This window comes from Brachyistius frenatus, unplaced genomic scaffold (assembly GCF_029030835.1).
Source record: "Brachyistius frenatus isolate BFR_SWC_R1_liver_20210118 unplaced genomic scaffold, ASM2903083v1 Contig_209, whole genome shotgun sequence".
Lineage (NCBI taxonomy): Eukaryota > Metazoa > Chordata > Actinopteri > Embiotocidae > Brachyistius > Brachyistius frenatus.
The window spans coordinates 599,382-622,843 of record NW_027210808.1 but is presented as its reverse complement, the minus strand read 5'-3'; the positions used below and the strand labels follow the sequence as shown (position 1 = coordinate 622,843).

The window sequence follows — 23,462 nt, the reverse complement described above, 5'->3', positions numbered from 1 at the left end:
TAAAAAAAAAAATACTGAAACCTACACTTCCCATAATACAACAAAATTGCATCTTCAGTATTTATAAGACACTTCTGATGAATCTGTCAACCCTTGATGACATCTCTATGACAGCATTATGGGGATTTTTTTTTTTTAAACATATTTGGCCATGCTCCTGCATAATCAGATGGAGGTTTTCACAGGCTGTGTGGCACTTCTCATGATGGGAATAACCATTGTGATATGTTATATCCATCCATCCATCCATCCATCCATCCATCTGTTCTCTGTTGCATATCTGAGGTCAGGCTGTGGTAGCAACAGGTTAAGTTTGCTCTCTACAGCAACATTTTCAGCTCCTATTGGGGAATCCTGAGATTTTCATATATAATCCTGAAAACATAAGGGTCTTTAATCACAGCAAAGACTGAAGCAATGACCAAAAGGTGGGCGGGACCAGGAACATTTTTTGTAAACTTAAAAAAGGTAAAAAGTGTATGAGAACACATCTTGCAGGGGAGAAGTCAGTTATCCATCCGTTATCTATACCCGCTTTATACGCTTTTCACGTGGGCTGGAGCCTATCCCAGCTCACATTGGGCAAAGACAGGGTTATACCCTGGACAGGTCACCAGTCCATCACAGTGCCACATAGAGACAGATGGAAACAAAGACCATTCACGCTCTCATTCACACCTGAGGACAATTTGTTGAACCACCAATTAACCTGCGATGCATGTCTTTGGATGGTGGGAGGAAGCTGGAGTACCCGGAGAGAACCCATGCAGGCACAGGGAGAACATGGAAACTCTGCACAGCAAGGCCCAGACCTGGATTTGAACCCAGAACCTTTTTGCTGTGGGGCGACAAAGCTAACCACTGCACCACTGTGCCACCTGAAGTCAGTTATGTTACATGCAATTTGTTGTTTTGCTGTGGTGCTGCTCCATGACTTTAGCCGTTTAGTAACATTAGCACCCTGACAAAACTGTTGCAAAGCTCTGCCTGGAGGACAAACTCAGGGGACAAGTGTCCCAAACTGTTGTTCCATTAGCTGCAAGCTTCATAGCTCACAAAAACCACTTTCAAACCTAATCAACAAGATAATACCATCTGCCAGTGCCACCAGCAATAATCACTATAAAGGAGACAAATCTCCAGTAGGAGATGATGACATAAAAAATTGGTAGATAAGAGTGGAAACAGTGTAATATAAAAATACTCCATTATGAGTTAAATATTTGGATCAAAATCTCAGCAAGATGTACTTAAAATATCTCTTCATTCACAAAATGCCCCCGTGAGTGCTGTAGCCTACTATAATAATAGTAGCCAACAGCCAATAGGGTTATGATGAATTGATGTGGAGGCAGCATATTACTGCAGTATCATCAGGGTTTATTTTTATTAATTTGAAAAGGGACAATTTATACATTAATCCACATTCATGTGCCCTGAGTCAAGGTTGGTCAGTTGTGAACTCTACCATGGAGACAGCCTGGAACTCGTGTGTTTAACTAACAGGAGTGAGCAGCAAAAATTACCCTAAATTGAGCCCTTCTCAAGTTGAATAATGTATTAGTGACTTATTAAATACCATGATGATGGAAACTATAAAATAGTAAAAAGGCAAATCTAACAGGTAAAGTGCAGCTTTGAGTACAACTAATGAAAGCAATAAATCTAATAAATAGTAGTTAAAAAGTAAAACTCTTTTCTTCTTCATGGCAGTGAGTCCCTGGCAAGTTCTTTGCCATATTTCTTGTGCAGTCATCGCAAATGAGTTTGCATTTCCCAAATTCACCTCCAGCTCGGTCCCTGCCTCCGTTTTCCTCTCCACCGCCTGGAATGAATGAAGAAAAAAGACGGCAGTAAGGAATCCAACACTAGTTCTTAGTCCACTCTTACAAACCTCTTTACCAGGCAGTGCAAGGAAACAAGGTTTGTAAGAGTGGACTAAGAACAAGTGTTGGACTCCTTCCTGCTGGACACTGAATGTTTAAGACAGTTAATGACATGATGATATAATAATGATAAATTATAAGATTATATTTGAGTAAACGGGCATTTGAATCTATTCGGCATATATTATTGTAAAGGACCACAGTGTGGTACTGTATCCACTTCTGCTTTGCTAAAAAGAGTAGTGTTGAAATGGAAGAACGTCTTTATGTATATAGCAAAGTATTGGCTCATCTCGTAGTCTGACTCACATATTGATGCTTTACAGTTAGCTATGCTTCAGGTTGGTATTCATAATGCCAGTCTCATTTCACACTTAACGCCAGTTTTCTTACAGATTTCTTACACCTCTCTGCATTTAGATCCTTCCCTCAGTTCCGACCAGTCTACCTGTCACTGCTGCTGGAAAGCATCCCCATACCATGATGCTGCCACCACCATGCCTCACCATAAGGATGGCATTTGACAGGTGATCGGCAGTGCATGTTGTTCAGACATACATGGCAAATGATCTGCACTTATATAGTCATTAATCACCTTAGTAGTCGCTAAGCACTTTACAGTTAGCATCCCATTCACCCACACACACACACACACACACACACACACACACACACACACACACACACACACACACACACACACACACACACACACACACACAGACAGACACTAATGGTGGCAGAGCTGTGCAAGGTGCTCGCCTGCCATTGGGAGCAACTTGGGTTTCTGTTTCTTACCCAGTAACACTTTGGCATGTGAGCAGGAGGACACAGGGATTGAACTGCTCACCTAATCAGTAGGATAAAGGATCTGAATACTTTTGTAAATGAGAGATTTCTGTTCTTAATTTTTAACAATTTGTAAAAACTTCTAAACAAATGTTTTGATTAATTTGGTATTACAAGTAATGGACTGAAGATTTATAAAGATCAATTTTAAACATTTATTAACTTATCTAGAATAAAATCTCCAACACAATGAAACTTGAAAAATGGAAGGGGTCTGAATACGTTCTGATACAGCTGTAAATATAATTTGACTGACTCAGTTCATTGCGTTTGCAGTCATGAAGAATGAGTCATATGCAGGTCATGCTGTGTGCAATAACAACACTTTGAGTCAGGAAGCTTCTCAGCGTATTAAACTTGTTCCTGCAACATGTGCGGTTGCTCCAGAGACTGAACTCTGTTTTGCACTTGTTTGAAGTAATTAATTGCTTCAAGTGGCAGCAGCATAACAGTGCAACAGTTCGTGGACTTCAACTTTAAAAATATTGAGTCTGCATTGTCTCAATTTTGAAAACTAATACAAATATACAGGTTTTTCTCTGTCCAACCTAGAAGCATCGATGAAATTGACCATTTTTAAGAGATAACCATTAACAATTTGCACTTCTGTTTAAGTATCATAAGTCTACTTTGTAGTTAGTTTTTTCACTATTTCACTAGTCTTGATTTACAGTGACATTAATTTTGTCCCTACTGTGTCAAGCCTGAATAATCATAAACAACAGCATCTGATTTTTACTTCTGTTGCTTCATTGCTATTTGCCAAATTTAGACCAGAGCTGTGCTGGTTTAAACTAAACAACCTCCAACTGCATTTTCCCTTTTATTTAAATTCTGAAATAATCACACTAGACCAGATACAGTAATCACATGCCTGTATTCAGCTCACATAGGAAAGCCTGTTTGCAGCGAAAATTAAATGTGGTTCATGAGTTACAAAACTGTGATGCAGACGTGTTATAAAGCCCCCCCCCCCCCACCCACACACACACATTAAGCCTCATTCTCAGTTAGTTAATCTTCATATTATTGTCATCCAGAAATCACAAATTACATATACTTTACTCAGGAAATGTTTCCCTATTATTTTTACCTAGTTACAAGTACATTAATAGTGAAGAATCTAAAACACATGAATATAATGTAAGCAGTTGAAGTTAAAGTTTGGTCTTTTAATTTGTTATTTGTGTTAGAAAAAGCCGTTGAAGGGGCTCCAGAAATGTCAAAATAAAGTTCTTATTTGTAAAACTTTCAGAATGTTCGCTTAAAATGACACTTCTTTAATTGATCACATTGATCAGATAACAGCATGTCAGTCACTACCACAGTCTGCCAACAGATCTGTATAATACTTCAGTTTATATTTTTTTAAAAAGGCAGTGCAGTGTAGAGACCCTTTACATTTTAGAATGTGTACTACTGCACTTTGATCAATGGCATATAAGCTCATTTTAGTCCGTTTACATATTATTATGCTGCTGAATGCATTAGTGTTTTAAAGCCCCTATTGACTCCCATTTGTCCTGTAACTCTGCCAGTTAGTATCATAATAAAGTCAGGTAGAATTCATCACACGTACCATCAGTACAGCTCACGCTCAGGTAATGCTTCCCTAGTTTTTTCTCTGTCTATAATAGCATTATTCTAAATAACATGTTATCATTATTTATCAAACAACAAGCAGGTCTATTCAAATAAAGTTCAATTTATACTTGTTCAAATACTTTTTTTTAAGTCTATTTTTTTTATTTTAATGAAGAGCACAAGCCAGACAGGAAGCCCCAGAAATGTCAAAATAACGTTCCAATCAATAATCTCATCAGAAATAATGTTTCCTTTAAAATGACACTCTCTTCATTGATCACACCGGCCAGATTGCAACACACCAGTTATCAGTCATCACTGCAGTTTGTCATCAGAAATGTGGTAAAGCAGATGAGTGTGCATTTTCTTCCTTTCTTCATTTAAAATGAAGAGTTTCTATTTTATAAAGGCATAAATCAGTGTTTCAGATAGTTATAGCTCAGGAGGAATGGGGCATTTTGCTGTCACCGCGCGTAAAAAGCAACACCCATCGGACCGCGGACATTTAGAGCTGTAGTATTACATTTATACAAAAAAATAAAAAAAAACATTACAAATTTTGGGGACCGTCGTGTGTTTTGTCTTCTCCAAGAGAAAAAAAAATGTATTATTTCCCCCTGCGTTTCTTCTCACCGCCTTGTTCCGTGCTGCGGAGCTGCAGTGATGTCAGCCTGGGTGGGTCATTTGAAGGTCAGCAGCCTCGGAAGGGTTCATACAAAGTTCACTCGCATATATTAGGCAATTCAATCTTTCATTCTCTGTGGCAAAACTAGTTGGAAATGAGCTGCACGGGGGACGGATAACCCATTCGTCATCGCAGAGGAGAACGTGTGCTTTTAAACGCCGTCCGTGTTATTTTTGATATTAGAAAAGAAAGATCCTCCAGTTCGGGCGGGCTTTACCGCTGCTTTCACTGCTGTCGGCAACCGGGACGGGGCGACTCAGTGAAAACACGTCGGGATATTACTGTTATTATTATGGAGTAGTCCCCTTTAGAGGTCCGCGGCAGCGCGCTGAGTGGACTCGGTGCAAGGAAATGGCAAATGAGCATTTAGAAGGAGCCGTGGAGCATTTTGGTCCGAAATAATTCATGATTCCGGTGCGGGACGAAGAAGAGGAGCGAAGTCTACCGTGCCAAGAAGAAGAACAGGAGGAAGAAGAGGAGGAGGAGGTGGAGGAGGAGGAGGAGGAAGAAGAGGAGTTTGATGGAGTTCTGTGCGCTTATGTCGGCGATTTTTATCCATAACGCACGCGAGTAGGTGAACGAACGCCCGTCATCATGTTTGACTGCATGGACGTGCTGGCCGTGAGTCCCGGGCAGATGCTGGATTTCTACACATCCAGTCCGTCCTCCTGCATGTTGCAGGAAAAAGCTTTGAAAGCCTGCATCAGCGGACTGGCGCACAGAGAGTGGCAGCACCGCCGGAGCGCACACTGTAGGTCCAACTTCTCCTCATCTGTTGTTGTTATTGTTGCTGTTGTGGTTATTGCCTCACTTACTGCTGTGGGGATGAGCTCTAAATGATGATGGGCCAGAGCTGGCTGTCCATCATCCACATGATTCACAACAAGTTGACATAGAGGGGCCTGCAGGTGATAATTGTAGTGAAACTGGTGAACATAATGAAAAGTCAAGCAGCACTTCTGCTTGGTCCAAAATTCGTCAGGAAATTGTGCTTGAAGAGTTTTTGAGGGGCTCTTGACATAAGGCGCATGAACGCATCACATGGAATTTATAAAAGATTAGAATTAATAATTATTAAAACACATCAAGATCATTTGAAGAAAATGTTGTGGAGCAGCTCAGGTCAGGGTAAAGTTAAAAAAACAAAAAGTTGATTCTGAATTTCGTTGGAAGCTCTCCTAAGCATCAGTCTCCCGCCTCCCGTGCGCCTCCATACATTGTCAGCAGTGGAAGCAGCTTCGACCTGCTGATGTATGGCTTGTCTCAGATCAGTTCAGTTCAGAGAGCAGCGTGTTGGCTGGAGGAATGCAGAGCGTAAACACAGGCGGTGTTTCCACACCTCCCTCCCCGGGCCGCACATGACAGGAGGGGCGGCCTGACGAGCCGCGACCTGCGCTCTCTGACACTGATTTAGATAAACGACGTCGCGGACTTTTCAACAAGATTAGCGGTCTGCTATCGGAACACAATTTGGCCAAGGCTGATTGATGGACTGCTGCTAGTTTTTATCCAGGAGACTAAGTGGATGCTTGAAGGGCAGCCGCATTCCTTGGAATTTAAGAATTAATTATTCTTGTTATTAAAGCAAACGGTCTGATTAAAGTCACCATCGAGGTGAAGCTCTCACAGAAATGTATCATAAGAGCGTGACATCACGCACCGATGAGCCACAATAATTAGAAGTAGGGCAACATTGCAGGGACATGACTAGAAGGGAACTTGTAATTATTCTTGTCAGAAAATTGCACCTGAATACATGTATACTACTGAATGAACTGCATGATATATATAAATCCCCGTCAGACTTAGTTTCTAACCCTGTGCTCATGAGGCACTTCTCAGTGTTTGTTTTTGGCTGTCACCCTGCTGCTGCTCAGTGATTTATCCTCATCTGATAATGACCAGCCTCCAGCTGTTATACCTCAGGAAGCCTTTGCTCAAGAGCACTCCAGTCCAAAGGGGCTCTTATCAGTCGAGGGAAAGTGCAAAAGCTGCAAACTTTAACCTGGAGCTGCCTCTAATGCTGCTCTGATGAAGAGGAAACTGCAACAGTTTCCTACAAATAAATCTGCTAATTATTTTCTCAATTATTTTTTTCAATTCTAAAATGTGAAAAAGTAGTTTGTCTTCTTCATAAAAAGACTTGTTCTATCAAAGCAGCAGCGCTAAACCCAAAGAAAAGCACATTTATGCCATTTTTCTTTGAATGATTAATTGTGAAAATTGTTGCCAGTCCTTTTTGTAATCTGATAATGAGTTAATCATTTAAAAAAGTCCGTTTTAAAAGAGACAAATAATAATAACGAAAGCCGTGATGATGTTGTTAAACTTGTTTTTGATTCAGTTTAATAATAAGAGTTCACTAAATGTATACACTTTTATCATTTTAACTTAAGGAAGATTTCTTTATTGCAGAATAAATTCTCATTATTTACAGTTAGTCCGGTTTACCATCCACTTTTTTAGATGTGTAATTTGACAGGGACGTCGCCAGGATTTTACAAATACTGAGCTCATGAGTCCTCCAACACACCACTCAAACTATTCTGTAAATTTGGACCAGACAAGAATTGTATTTATCATTTCTTATTCACTTATCTGTTAAGTGTGAAAGATTTGGATTTTGTATGTAGTTAGTTTCTACACACCGCCGTCAGTTTCAACAGAAATGTAGTTGCTTTCAATGTTGCTACACTTTGCAGTCAATAATTCTGTAAAGTCACATCGCTCAGCAAATCAGCTTGTTCTTTGTGTTTATTAGAGATCACTCATTGGTAAAACAAATAACCGCCCAAATCATTTTTAACATCAAGTAGAAACAGTTCAGTTATTGCAAATGTCCTGAATCTGATAAAAACACTCAACATCAACTCAGATTTCAAATTCCCGGTACAATTTACTCAAATAAAGTTTATGGTAAATTAAATCAAGAGTGGACTGAGGAGAAGGGTGCAGCTTATGCATATTAAATAATTCTAGTACAGGTACAAGCCTTTGAAAAGCTGCTGGAGCGGCCACTCTTTGTCAGGGCCGTACAGTCATTTATTTTAACAATATCCGACCCAATTTAGTCAAGACATATATTTAGTATTTTCTATTCTACTAAGAGCGAAGTTACATAATATGAACTTTGTCTGTCTCTCCTTTTTCTCAGAAATGCAGTTGTCTTTTTAATTTTAATTTTATTTTTATTGAGTTCACTTGTTTCTTGTGTTTATTAGGAGTTGTTCGATAATAAATAATCCCGGTTCATTTTTAAAGGAAAGTAGAAAGAGTAAAACACCCCTTCAAATATTTAGAAATGTGCTTGATCTCTTACACAAAAACTCAACATCAGCTCAAAGAAGATGGAGGGCTAACTGAAGAGAATAGTGTATATATGCATATTCATGCATATGTATTTATTTGAGTACTTGTGGTGCAGGTCCAGGACTTTAAAAAGCTGCTGGAGCTCTTTAACAGGGCTGTAACCAGCATTTTAACCACGCTGAGGTCACAAGTCGTCGTCCCCCCCCTTCCCTCTCTGGTGGCAAGAACTTTTCCTCTGTTTTGAATTTATATAAAGGTCTAACTGCTGCTCTCCCCACTCAGTACAGTTCTGGTGAAGAGTCAGTCAGATCTACCTTGTAATGCCTCAACCAGCCTATAAATAAACCCCCATGTGGACACTGAAAATGTCAAAACTTTGTTTGAAAAAAAACACATTTCCAGAAACTGAAAAGGAAAGTTGCTTCCTCAGTGATTTTGATGTGAAGACGCTGCACAGCCTGTTTAATTGCTTCATTGCTGTATTCCAGTTGTCATAGAATTCAAAAAGCTCACTAAATAAAGCCTTCCTTATTTTTCAGGGCACCTAACTTAATGTTTGGCGTTCATTGTTGCTACAACTACACATCATTTTCCATAACTGATCATATTCAAAGAAGCAGCACACTGAGGACCTTTTGATTTGCCTCGCAAGTAGACATACGGCACCCTTTAATATATGTGCTCATGCTGGCCTTTTAGGACGAGACTCAAGAAGCGCTAAATGGGACCAAAGAAGACAGTGGTAATCTCTCTCTTTGCGTTTTCTCACGACAAACTTGTCCTCGCCTGTAAAGCTGCACGTTGGCCTTTTGTGCTATCAGACAGGACACGCCCCCCTGACCTTTTCCTGTTTGAATAAGGCGCTGTTTAAATAAGACTTTGATTTGAGAAAGCCTCTCAGGGTCACTGAAATGCTGGTTTATTCATTTATTTATTCAGGATAATGGAAATCTCCTGGGTGTTAATTAGCAGCATTGACAACGAGCCGACCATTAAAGCACTTCCTCTTCCAGTTTAGATGTTAATTAAGAATGATCAAGGACCTCCTTTACGCAGATAAAATGGGCTTTGCGGGCTGAGAAATTGCTGCACATTTTACCCACGCATTGTAAAGAATCAACTGAATTTAACATTAATAGCATCATTTTATGGCATCAAAACAAATCCAAAAAGCTATCAGACAGATCAGCGGAAAGGTGACTTAAAAGACGGAATGTGTTGTTGCAGCAGGATATGTATTGTACAGCTGATGTGTATTATGGGATAATTGGGGCCTTTTTGTCTTCAAGGCTTAAGCGCCTCTGATATGGACATGAAAGGCCATTAGCACAGCTTGCACACCAAGTTAATTTAGTGGGCGTGTGAAATGAAAGGTGGATGGGGGGAAATAAAAAGCCGTGTACAACAGCGAAATGAAAGGAGAGCTGTCTGATGCCAGGCATGTTTAATCGACATGATTAGGATGGTGTTAAGGTCCCACCAGGGTTACATTGATACTGCGAGTCGGCAGAGATACTGGCCTTTTAATAAATATCAAATACCAACAGGCTCCTGCTCGACCACAGCTGCAGATACGTACACATTTTCATGTCTCACATATTCAAGGAGGATTCATTTCCACAGAGTCTTATGTCACAGTTATAGCCTTTAGAAAGCCTAAATCTAGGCTTTTAATTTTATAAACTGGCTCCAGTGCAGAATTTTACTTTCTCAAAACAGAATAATGGCTGTTTCAGATGCTTTTCCCTCACCTAAAAGAGAAAATACCACATTATTGGCATTGATTCAAAGTAAATGGTCTGTATGTCGCTTTTCAGCAACAAGGACATTTAAAGGGATTTGCATAAGATTAAAAAAAACATAAAGATGAGGTATTCAACTAATAGGGTTAAAAATAAAATAGATACAAATTAGTATAGTGTGAGATAAAATAGGAGTAAAAAGACAGTCATTTAATTTAGCAGTAAACATTTAATAAATAGTTTTAAAGGCACTGTAATGTAAACAGATATAAATAATTTTTGTCAGGTGTCAACTCCATTAAAGACATTTCATACTATTACAGTTGTGTTTTACTACATTGTCATTCATTATCTGATTATCATAGCAGCATTTCTAGGTTTCAGCAGGGGAAGTTACAGTAAAACAAATACAGTCATTGTTACACAGTACCTTCCAGAAGTATGTTAACTGCACAATGAAATATTTGCCTACTGTAACATACTAACAATATATCTGCTTACTACAGGAACAATGCATTTTATGTATCGATTATTCTGCTGATTATTTTCTTGATCTCTTTATCTGTAAAAGGTCAGAAAATTGATATTGCAGGTAGAATTTCTCACAAGCCAAGGTGACATCATCACTAAGTCTTGTTTTTTCTGAACAACAGTTGATGAACAGCGATTCATCAAAGAAAAGCAAAACATCCATAAAATCCTCACATCAGACACACTGGGACCAGCAAATGATTGTTTATTTTTTTGTCTTTAAAAGTATTTAAAACGAGATTGTTCTGTTATTGAAACAGTGGCTATTATTTTCTGTTGATCGAGTAGATCATCAACTTAGCGCTGTGGCTCTATATACAGAATTTTAGTTATGTAGTTTCATATTACTAACAGTAACAGCAGAAAACAAATTACAGGGAAACAATGAAGGCAAACAGGAACATTTTAAGCCCCGATTTAACAGACAGAAGAGCTGCAGCGCTTGCACTTTTTAGTAAACAAAGGATGTCCCAGACCAGCTGAGAGGTCGGGCGGGTCCGAACAGAGCAAAGCTGCTGGTCAGTAACATATTTTGGCTCTAAACCATCCAGCGCTTTAAACAGTTTGCAGTCCGTTCTTAAACACAGAGTGAAGATCTGCACTGATGGGTGCGTTCGTTTGGTCTGAGGACTCAGCAGCACTGACCATTTCAGATCTGTAATATTAAGTTCTAAATCTGTCACTTCACCAATTCCAGGCATGTTCAGTAAGGCGTTGATCAGGACGATCAATGACTTACAATTCTTCTTCTTTAGCACCAAAAACAATTATTGTGAACCATAGTGAAGTCTGTCATTCATGCTTGACCACAGCAACTGAAAAACACCTTAATAGAGCGGCTAAATGCTTTCTGCACTTTTATCATTTAGTTCAAAGCTTTATTAGCAATTTTGTAGATTTTCTCCATATCAGGTCACACATTTTAAAATGAGCTAATTATCACATTTTTTTTATGAACTGCTTGTTGCTTAAAACTACCAACTATTTAAAAAAATGCCTCAAATATGTACTTAAATGCTCCTTAATATAGAGAGTATATAGAGAGTATTTTCCAGACAGTACACTTACTGTAGATAAAGCTATGATTAATATTAAATAATAATATTAGAATATATCTATTTCTGACATTTATGGGTTGATTTTGGTCTTTTTAGAATTAGTTTCAGACCTGTTTTGTGTTATTTCATAGAATATTTACATTAACTTCCTTATGGAAAGTTTATGGAGCTTTCATGGTATAAAATTAAGGTGTTCAATTTCCCAAGAATGTAAGTGAAATGTGTAAAAGTGGCTCCAGATCCCCACAGGTTTGGATGTATAGGAGGTCCATGTCTTTAAAAAGTGCATTTGTTTTTCTGTAGTTGTATAATGGGAGAATCTGTTTTTTCAGGCAGTTTTCCATCCACCTAAAAGACAACCAGAAATTATTTTTTCATGAAATGATCACAGTCTAAGATTCTGGACACCAGCAGGAAGAACAACATCAAATGTCCAACAAATGCTCCAGAATATAGGGCTGATTTTTGTCCTGACATTTAAACTGTCATGTACAAAATTTTAGCATTGTGTATATAAAACATCTCATGTGTGCTTCTGCTGAAAATGTTTTTTTTTTTTAAACATTTCATTCTCTTTACCTTGTTTGCCACACCAATCCCACAGCTTAAATTGTTTTGACTGCTGTCTAACGGACACCAGGATCCCTCAGCAACTAAAACTTGCCGGCAGAAGGAGAATAAAATCAAACCGCCGCTTTGCTTTTAAGGCCACGAATTCCTGTGGATTAAAACAAATCCGCTAGCATTTCAACAACATTATTCCTTGTTCCTTCCCTGAACTTTCTCCCCCCCGTCATCTGCTTTTATGGCTGTCTTAGCTTCCTGGTCAGTTTTCATGGAGGCTTTGATGTGGGCTGCACCTGTTGTGCTCACCACGTAGCGTCGACAAGGCTCTCGTCGACATGTAGTTTGACCTGAGCACTGCGGTCACCCCGGACTCGCTGCGGGGTGACAGAGTGGGTCAGTGGAAATTGGTTTGGTCACATGAGTGCCTGTGAATTGTTTTAGACCCACCTAATAACACTTGGACAGAAATAAAGTTGGGTTTGGGAGGTTTTTCTTTGTCTTCCTTCAATTGTAGACTAGATTTTGAAGCCCTGATGAAAAGCAGATCCCAGCTCTCTCCCCCACTGCTCCACTCTTCCATTTCCCCACCAGACATGAAGTCAAATGACTGTTCCTCATTATTATTTTCTTTTCCTTGAGTGTTTAAAGCAATTCTAAATATCCCTCTCCGTGAAGCGTATTGGAGGGGAGCACAAAGCTGCTTCTAATTCCGTGTACTTTGGGTGAACTTTGACCATTTCCTCTGACTGGGCCTGCTGTATGTGAGCTATGCGCTCGGTGCTCCTGCAGAGAAAACCTGGAGGAAAAACACTTCCAGACTGCAAGGAGCGTCAGCTGAGTGGTGGAGGAGGAAGAGGAGGAGGAGGAGACGGGCTTGATCCACTGACTGGGAGTAATATTCCTCTAATCCTTGCAGGCTATGCCCACTGCTCCACACCCAAATCACCACAGCTTTCTCCTTAACACAAACCAAATACACAAATACCCGGAGGAGCTTCAGGAAATGCCTCTTTCTACCCCCTCTTCCTTTTGTTCTTTTTCTCTCCTTCATCTTGTCTCTGGTGGTCTCTTATAATTTGTCAGGTTGAATTCAATCCTGCAATTTATGGTTGTAGCATTCAATCAATTTGTATTTAAGTAAGTTAGATTTTAAGCACACCTTTCCCGCCATTATCTGCAGCATGAAAGGCACTTCGTCCTATTTTCCAAAGCAGCTTCATTGTGTTAAATTGCCCGTATGCGGCGACAGACTTTGCTTCAGGTTCTTTACCATCTGTTGGTTGTGTGGACCATGTGGGCAGGGTTTTACATATCACTGGTTTTGTGACTTGGGGAACTGGATATGAAGACGTAGAGGGCACAGAGCGGAGAGATGACGCTGCAGCTCTGCAGATTATTTCTGAATTACCTACAAGTAACCTTGTATCCTGCTTCACGCTGCTTATTTATGGTTCAGCTGGCGTCAGTGTTTCAAGATGATTTTGGTGCCTCAGTTTGTGGGAAGCTGCTGACGGCTTCCACAGAGTATAAGGAGCAGATTCAAGACAACATGGGAAGTTCAACAGATTTACCAAACTTATATATATATATATATATATATATATATACAGATATATACATATACAGATATATATATATATATCTATATATATATAAGTTTGGTAAATTTATCTATCTATCTATCTATCTATCTATCTATCTATCTATCTATCTATCTATCTATCTATCTATCTATCTATCTATCTATCTATCTATCTATCTATCTATCTATCTATCTATCTATCTATCTATCTATCTATCTATCTATCTATCTATCTATCTATCTATCTATCTATCTATCTATCTATATATATTCCCCAAAACATTTCTGTTTCCACACTTGGTGTGTTGCCTTTTAATTAAATATTGCTTTTATTTACATTTTACATAGCATCCCAACTTTTGGGGAAATGAGGTTGTAGATTTAGATATATGAACTGACTTCGCTATTACAGATATACAGCAGCATGGACCTCTAAAGTTTGCCAATGTTAGCCAAGTTTAGCCGTGATAAGCTGCTAACCATACCACATCAAATACTAATACGCATACAGCAAACCACAAAACCTAACACTGAATTGTATTACATTAACAAAGGATGCATGTTTTTGCCTGAGTTCAATATTTATTTTTGTATGAGGAACTTTGTGTTACTTCACCTTATAAAGTCTTAATTCGAGAGACCTGAAGCTGAACGTGGCACATGACTGACTTGATCTGGTAGTGACTTTATCAGATCAAGATGTGGCAACATTATCAGATCATGTTCATTTAACCAGTCAATCAATGTCTAATTAGACCTAATTATTCCTTTGAGCCCCAGACTATTTTTGTGGGATGTCTGCATGGAAAAAGTATACCGAAATTCTATCAATAACGGGTCCACAAGTCAAAATGACCAACCTTTGGCTCCGTGGTAAAGAAACACTTTGGAGAAGTATACGTTTCCTCATCACCAGGCCAGAGTGAGATTTAAGCTCCATGTTCAATGGCACATCCATTTGAGCAATTTGGAAATATGGAGAGCCAGATGGTTCAGTCCTGGTACCACGGCGGTGCATGTGGGTGGAACAGGTTAAAAGCAACATTTTTCAGTCAGGCAGCTGTGTGGCTTGAACTCATCTCTCATACTGACTGTCTGATATATAATAAAAGCCAGAGCTGACCCTGTATCTCGTGCGTTTCTGTTGTCAGTAGCCTCGGTCCCAGTGGACAGGCCAATCAGAGGTGCTGTTTTTTTCTAGTTTTTCCCCTCATTCAGCTCGCAGCCTCCAGCAGGGAGTGTGTGCTTTCCTGTTTGACCCCACCGGCAGGTTCAGCCAGAGGCTAAGGGTTCAGCAGCCGCCGCAGCCACACATTTTTCTCTGCCTGCTCCGAAGCCAGACTCGCCATGCACACTTGTCTGTCACCAGCCTTTATTCCTCTAATGGAGCTTTCTGTGTATGTTAACATGCAGAGAAGTCGACTCAAAGTTTAATCACGCAGAAAATGGAAAAAGGCTCCCCTGCACCTGATATAGGCCAATACAGGTACCCAATGACCACCCCCTCACACTCACACACACATGCACACTGAGGGGCGTAATGCATCTGCGTTTATGTGTCCCATCTGTCTGCAGGTGGTCACACTGCCTCTTAGAAGCAGCCATGAGTTTCAAATGGGTAGCGGGGCTGAATTGTTGCCGCTGCCTGTCCTCAGGGTGCGACCACCCAGCCATCACAAATGCTCTGAAGGCGTATCGGCAGCAAAAAGTATTTTTCCTCCAGATGTATGTTAAAGTGTGCCACACCACCTGGTGAAGGTTAATGAACATTGTTTCCCTGCTCCGGTGGTCACACATCCTCATCATCACCTTACACGAACACCTTGTTTTACTTATTACATGTTTGATATGGGACAATCTCTATTATCTCTGCCGGTGTGTTTCTCTGTGGAGAGGCCAGAAAAGGATCAAGTAAACTTGTGCGTAAAATGAGCAGCTTCTTGTAAACGAGTAGCTGAGGACATAGTGTATGTATCCATATTTACAACACAATAATACATCATACTTCTATAAAAGTAAAGCATTTATATCTATTTAGGTAGAATTTTAACACAAAATTACAAACTACTTTACATGAGAGCTAACATGATTAGTTGATATAAATGTAGTAAAAATAGGCCAATGTGTTGCTTATCTTTTCCAGTTTATATGCCTAATATATGGAACTCAAGAGCTGCCAATGTTAACATTACAATTAAAAGATATTTTCTTTTGGGTCAATGATATTTATGGCAACATTTATATGAAAATAAAAAATAGAATTTACAGGTTCATATTTTAAAATGTATACAGTTTTTGTGTGAAAATTTATTTTAATTAAAAATGCAATTCAAAAGTTTGTGTGCTTAATTATAAACAATCTAATATAAATTGTGTTTTATAATAGGTAGGGCACAATAAGCTTTAACTCTTCATCTTGTAGAAAACGTTTATGCCATGTTGTACCATCTAGTGTCTACTGTACTATAGCATCTTTAGTAAATGCCTTTTTTGTTGTTTGTTGGAAAATATTTGTGTGTAACTATTCACATAGCAAAATTATATATATGTTTTTCCCAACAAGACAGGAAATTGGCAACTAATACTTTAAAACAAAATTGTCATCTCTCAATCAATTTATTCTTAAATGCATCTAATATTGTGTGCACACATTTGGTAAATAAATATTGGATTCAATTTTAACATGGTCATTAATCATTTAAACAGTTTACCTACCAAAGGTGACCTGAATGTCTCATCAAATTTGTTTTTGATTTCTTGATTTAAATTCCAATCCAACTGTTCTTAAATTAAATCAGAATTTCCCTGTTTTAAACCCAACCAACTTAACCGTTTCCACCCCTGTACTGTATCCACTAAAACGCAACGCCATCATTTGTGGCTGGACTGATAGGTCTGGTCCTACAAACATCAAAGTCAGTCACAGAGTGAGTGAATGACTGAGTGAGTGATGAAGTCACACCACTGATTTTCCGAATGCAGCGCAACTGAGTTTTCAAATTAAAAGCCTTATCAAGCATTGACCTTGTGTTTGACCTGAACTAAAATGACTAAAATGTATGTAGCATTGTTGTGCTTCATTTCTGTTTCGTCTGATTTGGTTCAGCTGCAGGAACGAACAGGTCCAATAACATTAGTGTCACTGACTCATTGTTATTTACTCGTTGTTGTTTTTGACTCTCAAATTTTCCGTTTTTAATTGGGGGAAGTAAAATGTCAACCTTTGTTGATGTTTTTCAGATCTCACTGGGGAGACTGTACTGTGGAGATTATATTTCAAAATTCTATAGAACCCAAGGTTGTTCATTTTGGTCTCGCAGTTATTGAGCTGTTACTTACTGAACTTGGGGATATTTTCAGGTGTAAATACATTTAAAAAAAAAAAAAGAAGCCCAGTGTTTACAGTAATGGGTTAATGTGTCATGGGTGGAATGAATAGCTTTTGGAAATCAGAGTGTAAATGCGACGTAGGACTATTAACGATGGACTGAAACCTGGCTGAAAGGGGGTTGGAGGCTCATTGTGGCTGGTTGTTGAAAAGTCAGTCTCTCCAAGTGTAACTAGATCACCAGACCACAACAGTGTCCTGCTTATGTGACAATGGCAGCTTTTCTACATCCAAGAAAAAAACAAACACTTTTTTGTTGTAACTCGAATCATGGAAATCATCCATGTGATTTTGTTAGTTGACTTATAGTTGTTAGGTACTGCTATCTTGTGCTCGAGTTATTCTTCTTCTTTTGTGGTGCATTACCACAGCCTTTACACGCAGCCTGAGAAAATTAATACGCATTGCAGTCAGATTTGTGATCACACAGTTTATGAGGCCAAATGTAAAGAAAACCTGGAAAAAAATTCATTTGGATTTTGAGACTGTTGAAATGACAAGTGTACAAAAATAAAACACATGTCTCTTAGAAACTCTAGCCCAGCTTGTGCTTGCTCTCAGACTGTATTAATAATATGTGCTCATCGATGCACAAAAAAGTGTCTGTTTTCTCCCTCCTCCCCTATCAGATGGCTTTGTGTGTCAGAAGACTGGCTTGTCTCCAGTGCGGTGTCTCAACATACATCTGCTTTATGTGCAAGCTGCTTCTGCCTGCTCTCTGCCAGCTAGAGGGAAAACATTTGGAGCATTTGGAGCAATGAAATGACCTGACTTCAATGAAAACCAATGTCTGTCTGTCTGTCCTCATCAATGAAACCAGGTTGCAGAGCAGTTGTATAAAGAATGAAGACATAACATGGCTGACTTCCTCTACTGAAGTTGTTTACTCTCAGATGAATTCCACTTGAAATTCAGAGCAGCAAACTTTTCTAAATCCTATCGCAGCACCATTATGTCAGCTTTATGCAAGTCTGCTTAAAGAATCTGGAGAAGTTTGAAGTGAAGCTGTTTCATAATGAGTCACAGAGACTTCTACTTGCTGCCCAAACTGCTTCTTAGTGCCAGATAAGAGGGAGAATCGATAGATTTATAAATCATCTCATTCTAATTAACCTTGGTGGTCATCTTACTTTCTTTTCCTGATTTGCAGAGGTAACATCTATCCTTCCGTACAGCACTGTATGTGCCGCAGACTTGTTAAGCCTTCCCTCGAGCCACTGAAGTTGCCGAATGCAGAGCTGTAAATTTGACATGCGCAAAAAGTCACACAGGGTGAATCTAGCGGAAGATTAGATTAAACCACCAGGGAATTCCATGCCGGGACGAGGGTCCAGTAATTATAAGAGCTTGTCCCTTACCATCAGTAATTGAGTTTACTCTGATGAAGTACGGAAGAATGTAATCTAATCAGCAGAGATGCTGGAGAGAATGCTTTCCATTTTCTATGCAGATAGATTGTGTTTGCGTGGACGGCCGCTTGGTCTCTGCACAGATTTAAAGTCGGGTACATTTTTACTTTAAGGTGCAAAGTGTGCTTAGTGAGACTAGGTTGAAGCAAAAGTAAAAATATTCATTTTAAAGGTTGCCATCTAATTTACTGGAAACTTTCCTTATAATTATCCAGAAAAGGTACTTAAAAAAGGTATTTAGTTGTAGTAGAAGGATATAAAAAAAAAAGCCCATGCAAGTACTTAAAATATATTCTTCAAAGAAAAAAACCAAAAAATCATGTGACTTCTGGCAGAATCTTTCTGCATGATTATGCTGAAGATTTTCCCACAGATCTGTCCCTCCAGAATTTTTTTTTTTTATGTGATTCTTGCGATTAAAAATGCTTGTTTTGCAGTGTGTTTTCTCATAAATAGTGATGCAATTTGTGGAGTTTTAAGCACCTGTTTTGCAGAACAATTGCAGGAATTAGCTTAAATTGCAAGTTGAGGAGAAAGAAATTTATATACTTTTTTTATTGACGACTAACTCCTACATATACAATATCAAAGTAATATATGAACACTTTCTATGATGATAAGCATGCTGCACATCGCAGAATTATTGCAGTTTTAGTCTTTATTTAATTTAGTGATTAGATTTATAGAACCATTGGTTTAAAGTTAGAAAAAAGTCATACGTTATGTAGCTTTACAAAACAGACAAAATCTGTGACTATAATACAGAATAAAAAGGCTACAACTACTGTAAAAATTTAAAAAGCAGAGCCTTGCTGAAGGTCAATGATGAGGTTTTTTTTTTGTCAATAAAGCGAGTGTTGTTTGTTAAGGCTGCTTTATGCTGCAATGGTTTCAGCAGAGTCTCTGTTGAGTACATTTTTTTTTATTGCAATAGCAGGATTGCAATTTCCTGTAGGGACTGACAGATGTCCTGAGTAATTTGGCCTCCACAACAGCAGGTGGTGCTATGAGTTAATTTAAACTTGCCGTTGTTCTCCTTACTTGCAAATTTCCATTACATGGCTAACACAAGGGGAAACCTGAGGGACTAAAAAATGAAGCCAAATGCCAAAAACAGAAGTTCCTTAAGTTGCCACTTGAGATTCGGCATTCAGGCTTAATTCAGCTCGCCTCAGCTCCAACAGTGAACCACCTCTTTGTACTTTTTTCAGATTACCTGGGAGTTAAGTGGAGTCTGGCAAGATGGCGACAATCAGAGCTGCCAGCACCGATGCTGTGTTTCAAATGGCATGCTTCTCTTAGTACATTCATACATAACACTTTTACACGTGTGAATTACATACGTGTGCATTTCAACCTGATTGTATTGTCTCAAATCGCACACTGCCATTCTGCACATATTGGAAATAACTGTAGTTTTGAATGCATCACCCGCTAACATGTCTGCTGGCTTCGATCATTTTACCAAGAAATTAAACATGTTCTTGTGCCCTCTGTTTTAACACACACAATAAACATACTGATGGTTTCTACCCAACAGTAGTATGGAGGTACTTGGTGTTCCACAACAACGGACGCTTCCTCGGCCGCCACAAATTCTTTATGTCGGTGGTCACTCCCTTTCTGTTACGTAGCCATCCTGGCAACCGTTGAGTGTGGAAAGTGTCTTGCGTTTCACACTACATTTTTGGACCGTTTTGAGTACATGATTTGAGTATTTGTAGTGCACTGCATGTTTCCATTACACTTGACAGTGTGTACGCACGTATGCGCTAATGCACGAAAGCTATGACCAACAGCACGGAAGATAGGTCTTGTTTCATTGAGTCTCTGGGCTGATATCAGGCTACAATTTATTTCACATTATACAGATTGTACTTCAAGCAGGATAAAATAATATATTCCATATTCCAGTAAGCCTTCCAGCACCAAATCACACGTACAGTACAAAAGTTAAGTAGTCAAACACTGGAAAACTTAATTTTAGGTTTAAAATCACAAGTGGAATTTGTGGCTGAAAGTATCTCCACCTATAACGATAAACCATTGCGCCAAGCCGGTTCTAAATAATGTCTTGTTTCGTAGTTTTCAAATATGAATGTCCTTCTCCAGTTTCAGATGTCAATTGAATCATTCAGTCAACAAGCATCTTCATCTTCTTCTTCTTGTTTCTATTTCCTGCAGCAATTGAAACGCAGAGCACCAGTTCTGAGGAGCTTGTCCCCAGCCCGCCGTCTCCTCCGCCCCCTCCCAGAGTCTACAAGCCTTGCTTCGTCTGCCAGGACAAGTCCTCCGGATACCACTATGGTGTCAGTGCATGTGAGGGCTGCAAGGTAGGACTCCTGCACCTTGTCACACCTCAAAGCTTCTCTCTGTGATGGAAGGAATACGAGTGTTTCACAGAGCTGCCTCCATTTAGCCTTTTACGATGATAGTAGTAGAACTAAGAGCTTTAGTTTTCTTCAGGGCTTCTTTGTACTTTTTTAAACCCAACTGTGGAATTTCCTAACTGCTGATTTAATACTGATCTGATCATCAAGATTCAGCTCAGTGTAAATTAAATGCTGACATGTTTATTTTGGAAACTCCCAACCACTAAAGGAAATTGTTCCTTTGTTTTATTTTACGAACCAGGGTACTCCTATGACACGAAGCCGATTGTAAGTAGAAAGTGTATAAAGTTATTCCCGTTCCTTTACCGCCTGTCACAAGTTTACCGCGCTGATGCTATCCTGGAGTTGCATTCAAAAGGCATAACCACCACCTCCTTGTGGCCTTTTGTACCCTTGTCTTTTGAAATTTGGTGCGGCACAGTCTTGGTGGTTTGCACTGTTTCCTCACAGCGAGCGGGTTTTAAAGGGCCTTTCTGTGTTCACTTTCCATGTTCTCCCCATTCATGTCTGGCGCTCCTCCTGCTTTCCAAAGACTGCAGGTTTGGTGGATGTGTAACTCGAGCGACCAATAAATTGGCCTCGTCGATGTTCTTGTACCAGGGTACAGTAAGTCATTGCTGTGCAGAGAAACTAGATGTTTGAGTTAAGTGTGAATGGTTTTGCTTGATTTTGTAAAACAGTAGTTTCACAACACAAACTTCAGGTACACCTGCACGTTATTTGAGCTTTTAAAGGTATCAGATCTTCAGATTAAGCTTCATGAGGAAATGTCAACTTTTATCCCATTAATACACATGACTGAATCAAAATGTCACGTTTCCACCATGTTTTTAATGTTCTTTTTCACCTTTTGAGATTTGACTTTTTCAATTACATCATCTTCTTGGACTCTCTACTTCTAAAAGGGTTCAATGATACCAACTGGACAAATTGACAAACCAACTCCCAACATTAGTGGACGGAAAAAGGCATTGTTAACAATTTATTTTGCAGATTTTCCCTGAAATTGGGTTAAAATTTGCTCTTCATTGCTATAGTGGCTATGAATTTACTTAATAAACAGTGTTGACGCCTTCATATGAACTGTGTTGTGAGTTTAATTTCATTATTCTCAGACTATCATTCATTATTTTCCAATTTCCCATTCAATGTTCTCACAAATGAGTTCCTGAATGGCATGCCACAGTAATTGTTACATATTGATTAGGGTCGTCGCAGGAGCCGAGACAACTCCCAAACCTGTCGGAACGGGAACCAGCCGGTTGTCGGTTATTTCGGCCAGCCCAAAAAATCCTATAAAAGTAAAATTTTTGAATTAACAACACTATTAGCTTTCAATTTATCTGAATTACAGGTAAAAACTAATAGAAGTCTGTATGAAAATTAAACCGATGTGTAGACACAAAAATAAAAGGTCTTATATTAAAGGGTCTCTTCACCCAATTTACTCACTTAATTCTCTGAAGTAATTTGCTGTGTAGATGTTCGGCTCTACTTGTGCTTCTCTTTCAGTGCCTTGAGCTCCAGCGTACAGTTCAGTGTAAGTATTAGAGGTAAGTGAGAAGATCTGATTATTTTCGTAATTTGGCTGCGCTGCCCCTTTAAGACACGGCAGTATCTCTGCTCAGTCTCTGTCTGCCATCCTGAAATGTTCTACTTTTAGAATTTCTTTCCAACATCTGCCATGCCAGCACTTATCTGTCTTCTCCCACTTCCAGCCGCTGTTGCTAGGCAACCGCTCATGCCAGCATCTACATAGACACACACATATATAAACAACTTTCTGTCAGCTAGTCAGTGAATAGGCTGCTAAGTGTGGATTTGAAAGTGTTGTTTAACATTTGGCTTGTAGCACTTCATGTGTAGAGACGTTTAGGAGTGTGTTAGTGGAAGCAGTGATGGAGGACAGTCAGGTTTCGACCAGAAAACCGCATGTATTTGTTGCAGACGGGCTATGTAATTACTTCCCAAGCCATGCAGTTTTCTCCCATGCAGTCAGACTGCGATGTGATGTCCTCTTTCCTCCCCGCCTCTGTAATTGAAGCAGTGGTATGCCAGGAATCCTTTGGAGTTTTTGGCCCAGAGGGAGGTGGTGATCAGCTCACTCACCAGGCTCTGGGTCAAACTAAGTTCTCTGCCGACTCGCATGCCGTTTATGTGCCAATATAAGCCTCATCGTAAAGGCCTGTCATGACCTCATGACTGCCATGCTCTGGCCTCAGTTTAAGGGAAGCCCACAATAAGAAAAGACTGTGAAATGTATCCACAGTGCTCAGTGAGGTATGGATAAAACAGCAAAGCTTAGGGACATGCGACACACACTGACACATAAGTGAGGAACCATCATCACATTACTGGATCACATGGCTCTTGGACTGAGCACCCTGAGTGCAGATTAGACTTCCCCCAGGACAGATGCAGGTGGTGAATGAAGCCAAATTGCTGTCAGAGTGTTTCTGAGAAACAAACAATATGGCAG

The 23,462-nt window shown here is 39.4% G+C and overlaps 1 protein-coding gene across 2 annotated transcripts in view; it reads left to right on the top strand.

The window, feature by feature from the left end:
- The first annotated feature begins 5,047 nt into the window (after positions 1-5,047).
- The window catches only part of LOC138633128 (retinoic acid receptor beta-like), a 96,215-nt gene continuing 77,800 nt past the window's right edge, over positions 5,048-23,462 (top strand). Inside the window, exons 1-2 of one of the 2 annotated variants that reach the window (XM_069719175.1) lie at positions 5,048-5,755; positions 20,775-20,923. In XM_069719175.1, the coding sequence (XP_069575276.1) occupies positions 5,599-5,755; positions 20,775-20,923 (306 nt within the window). In that variant the 5' untranslated portion in view covers positions 5,048-5,598. The remainder of the gene's footprint in view (positions 5,756-20,774; positions 20,924-23,462) is intronic. The other variant, XM_069719174.1, reaches the window with a different exon arrangement.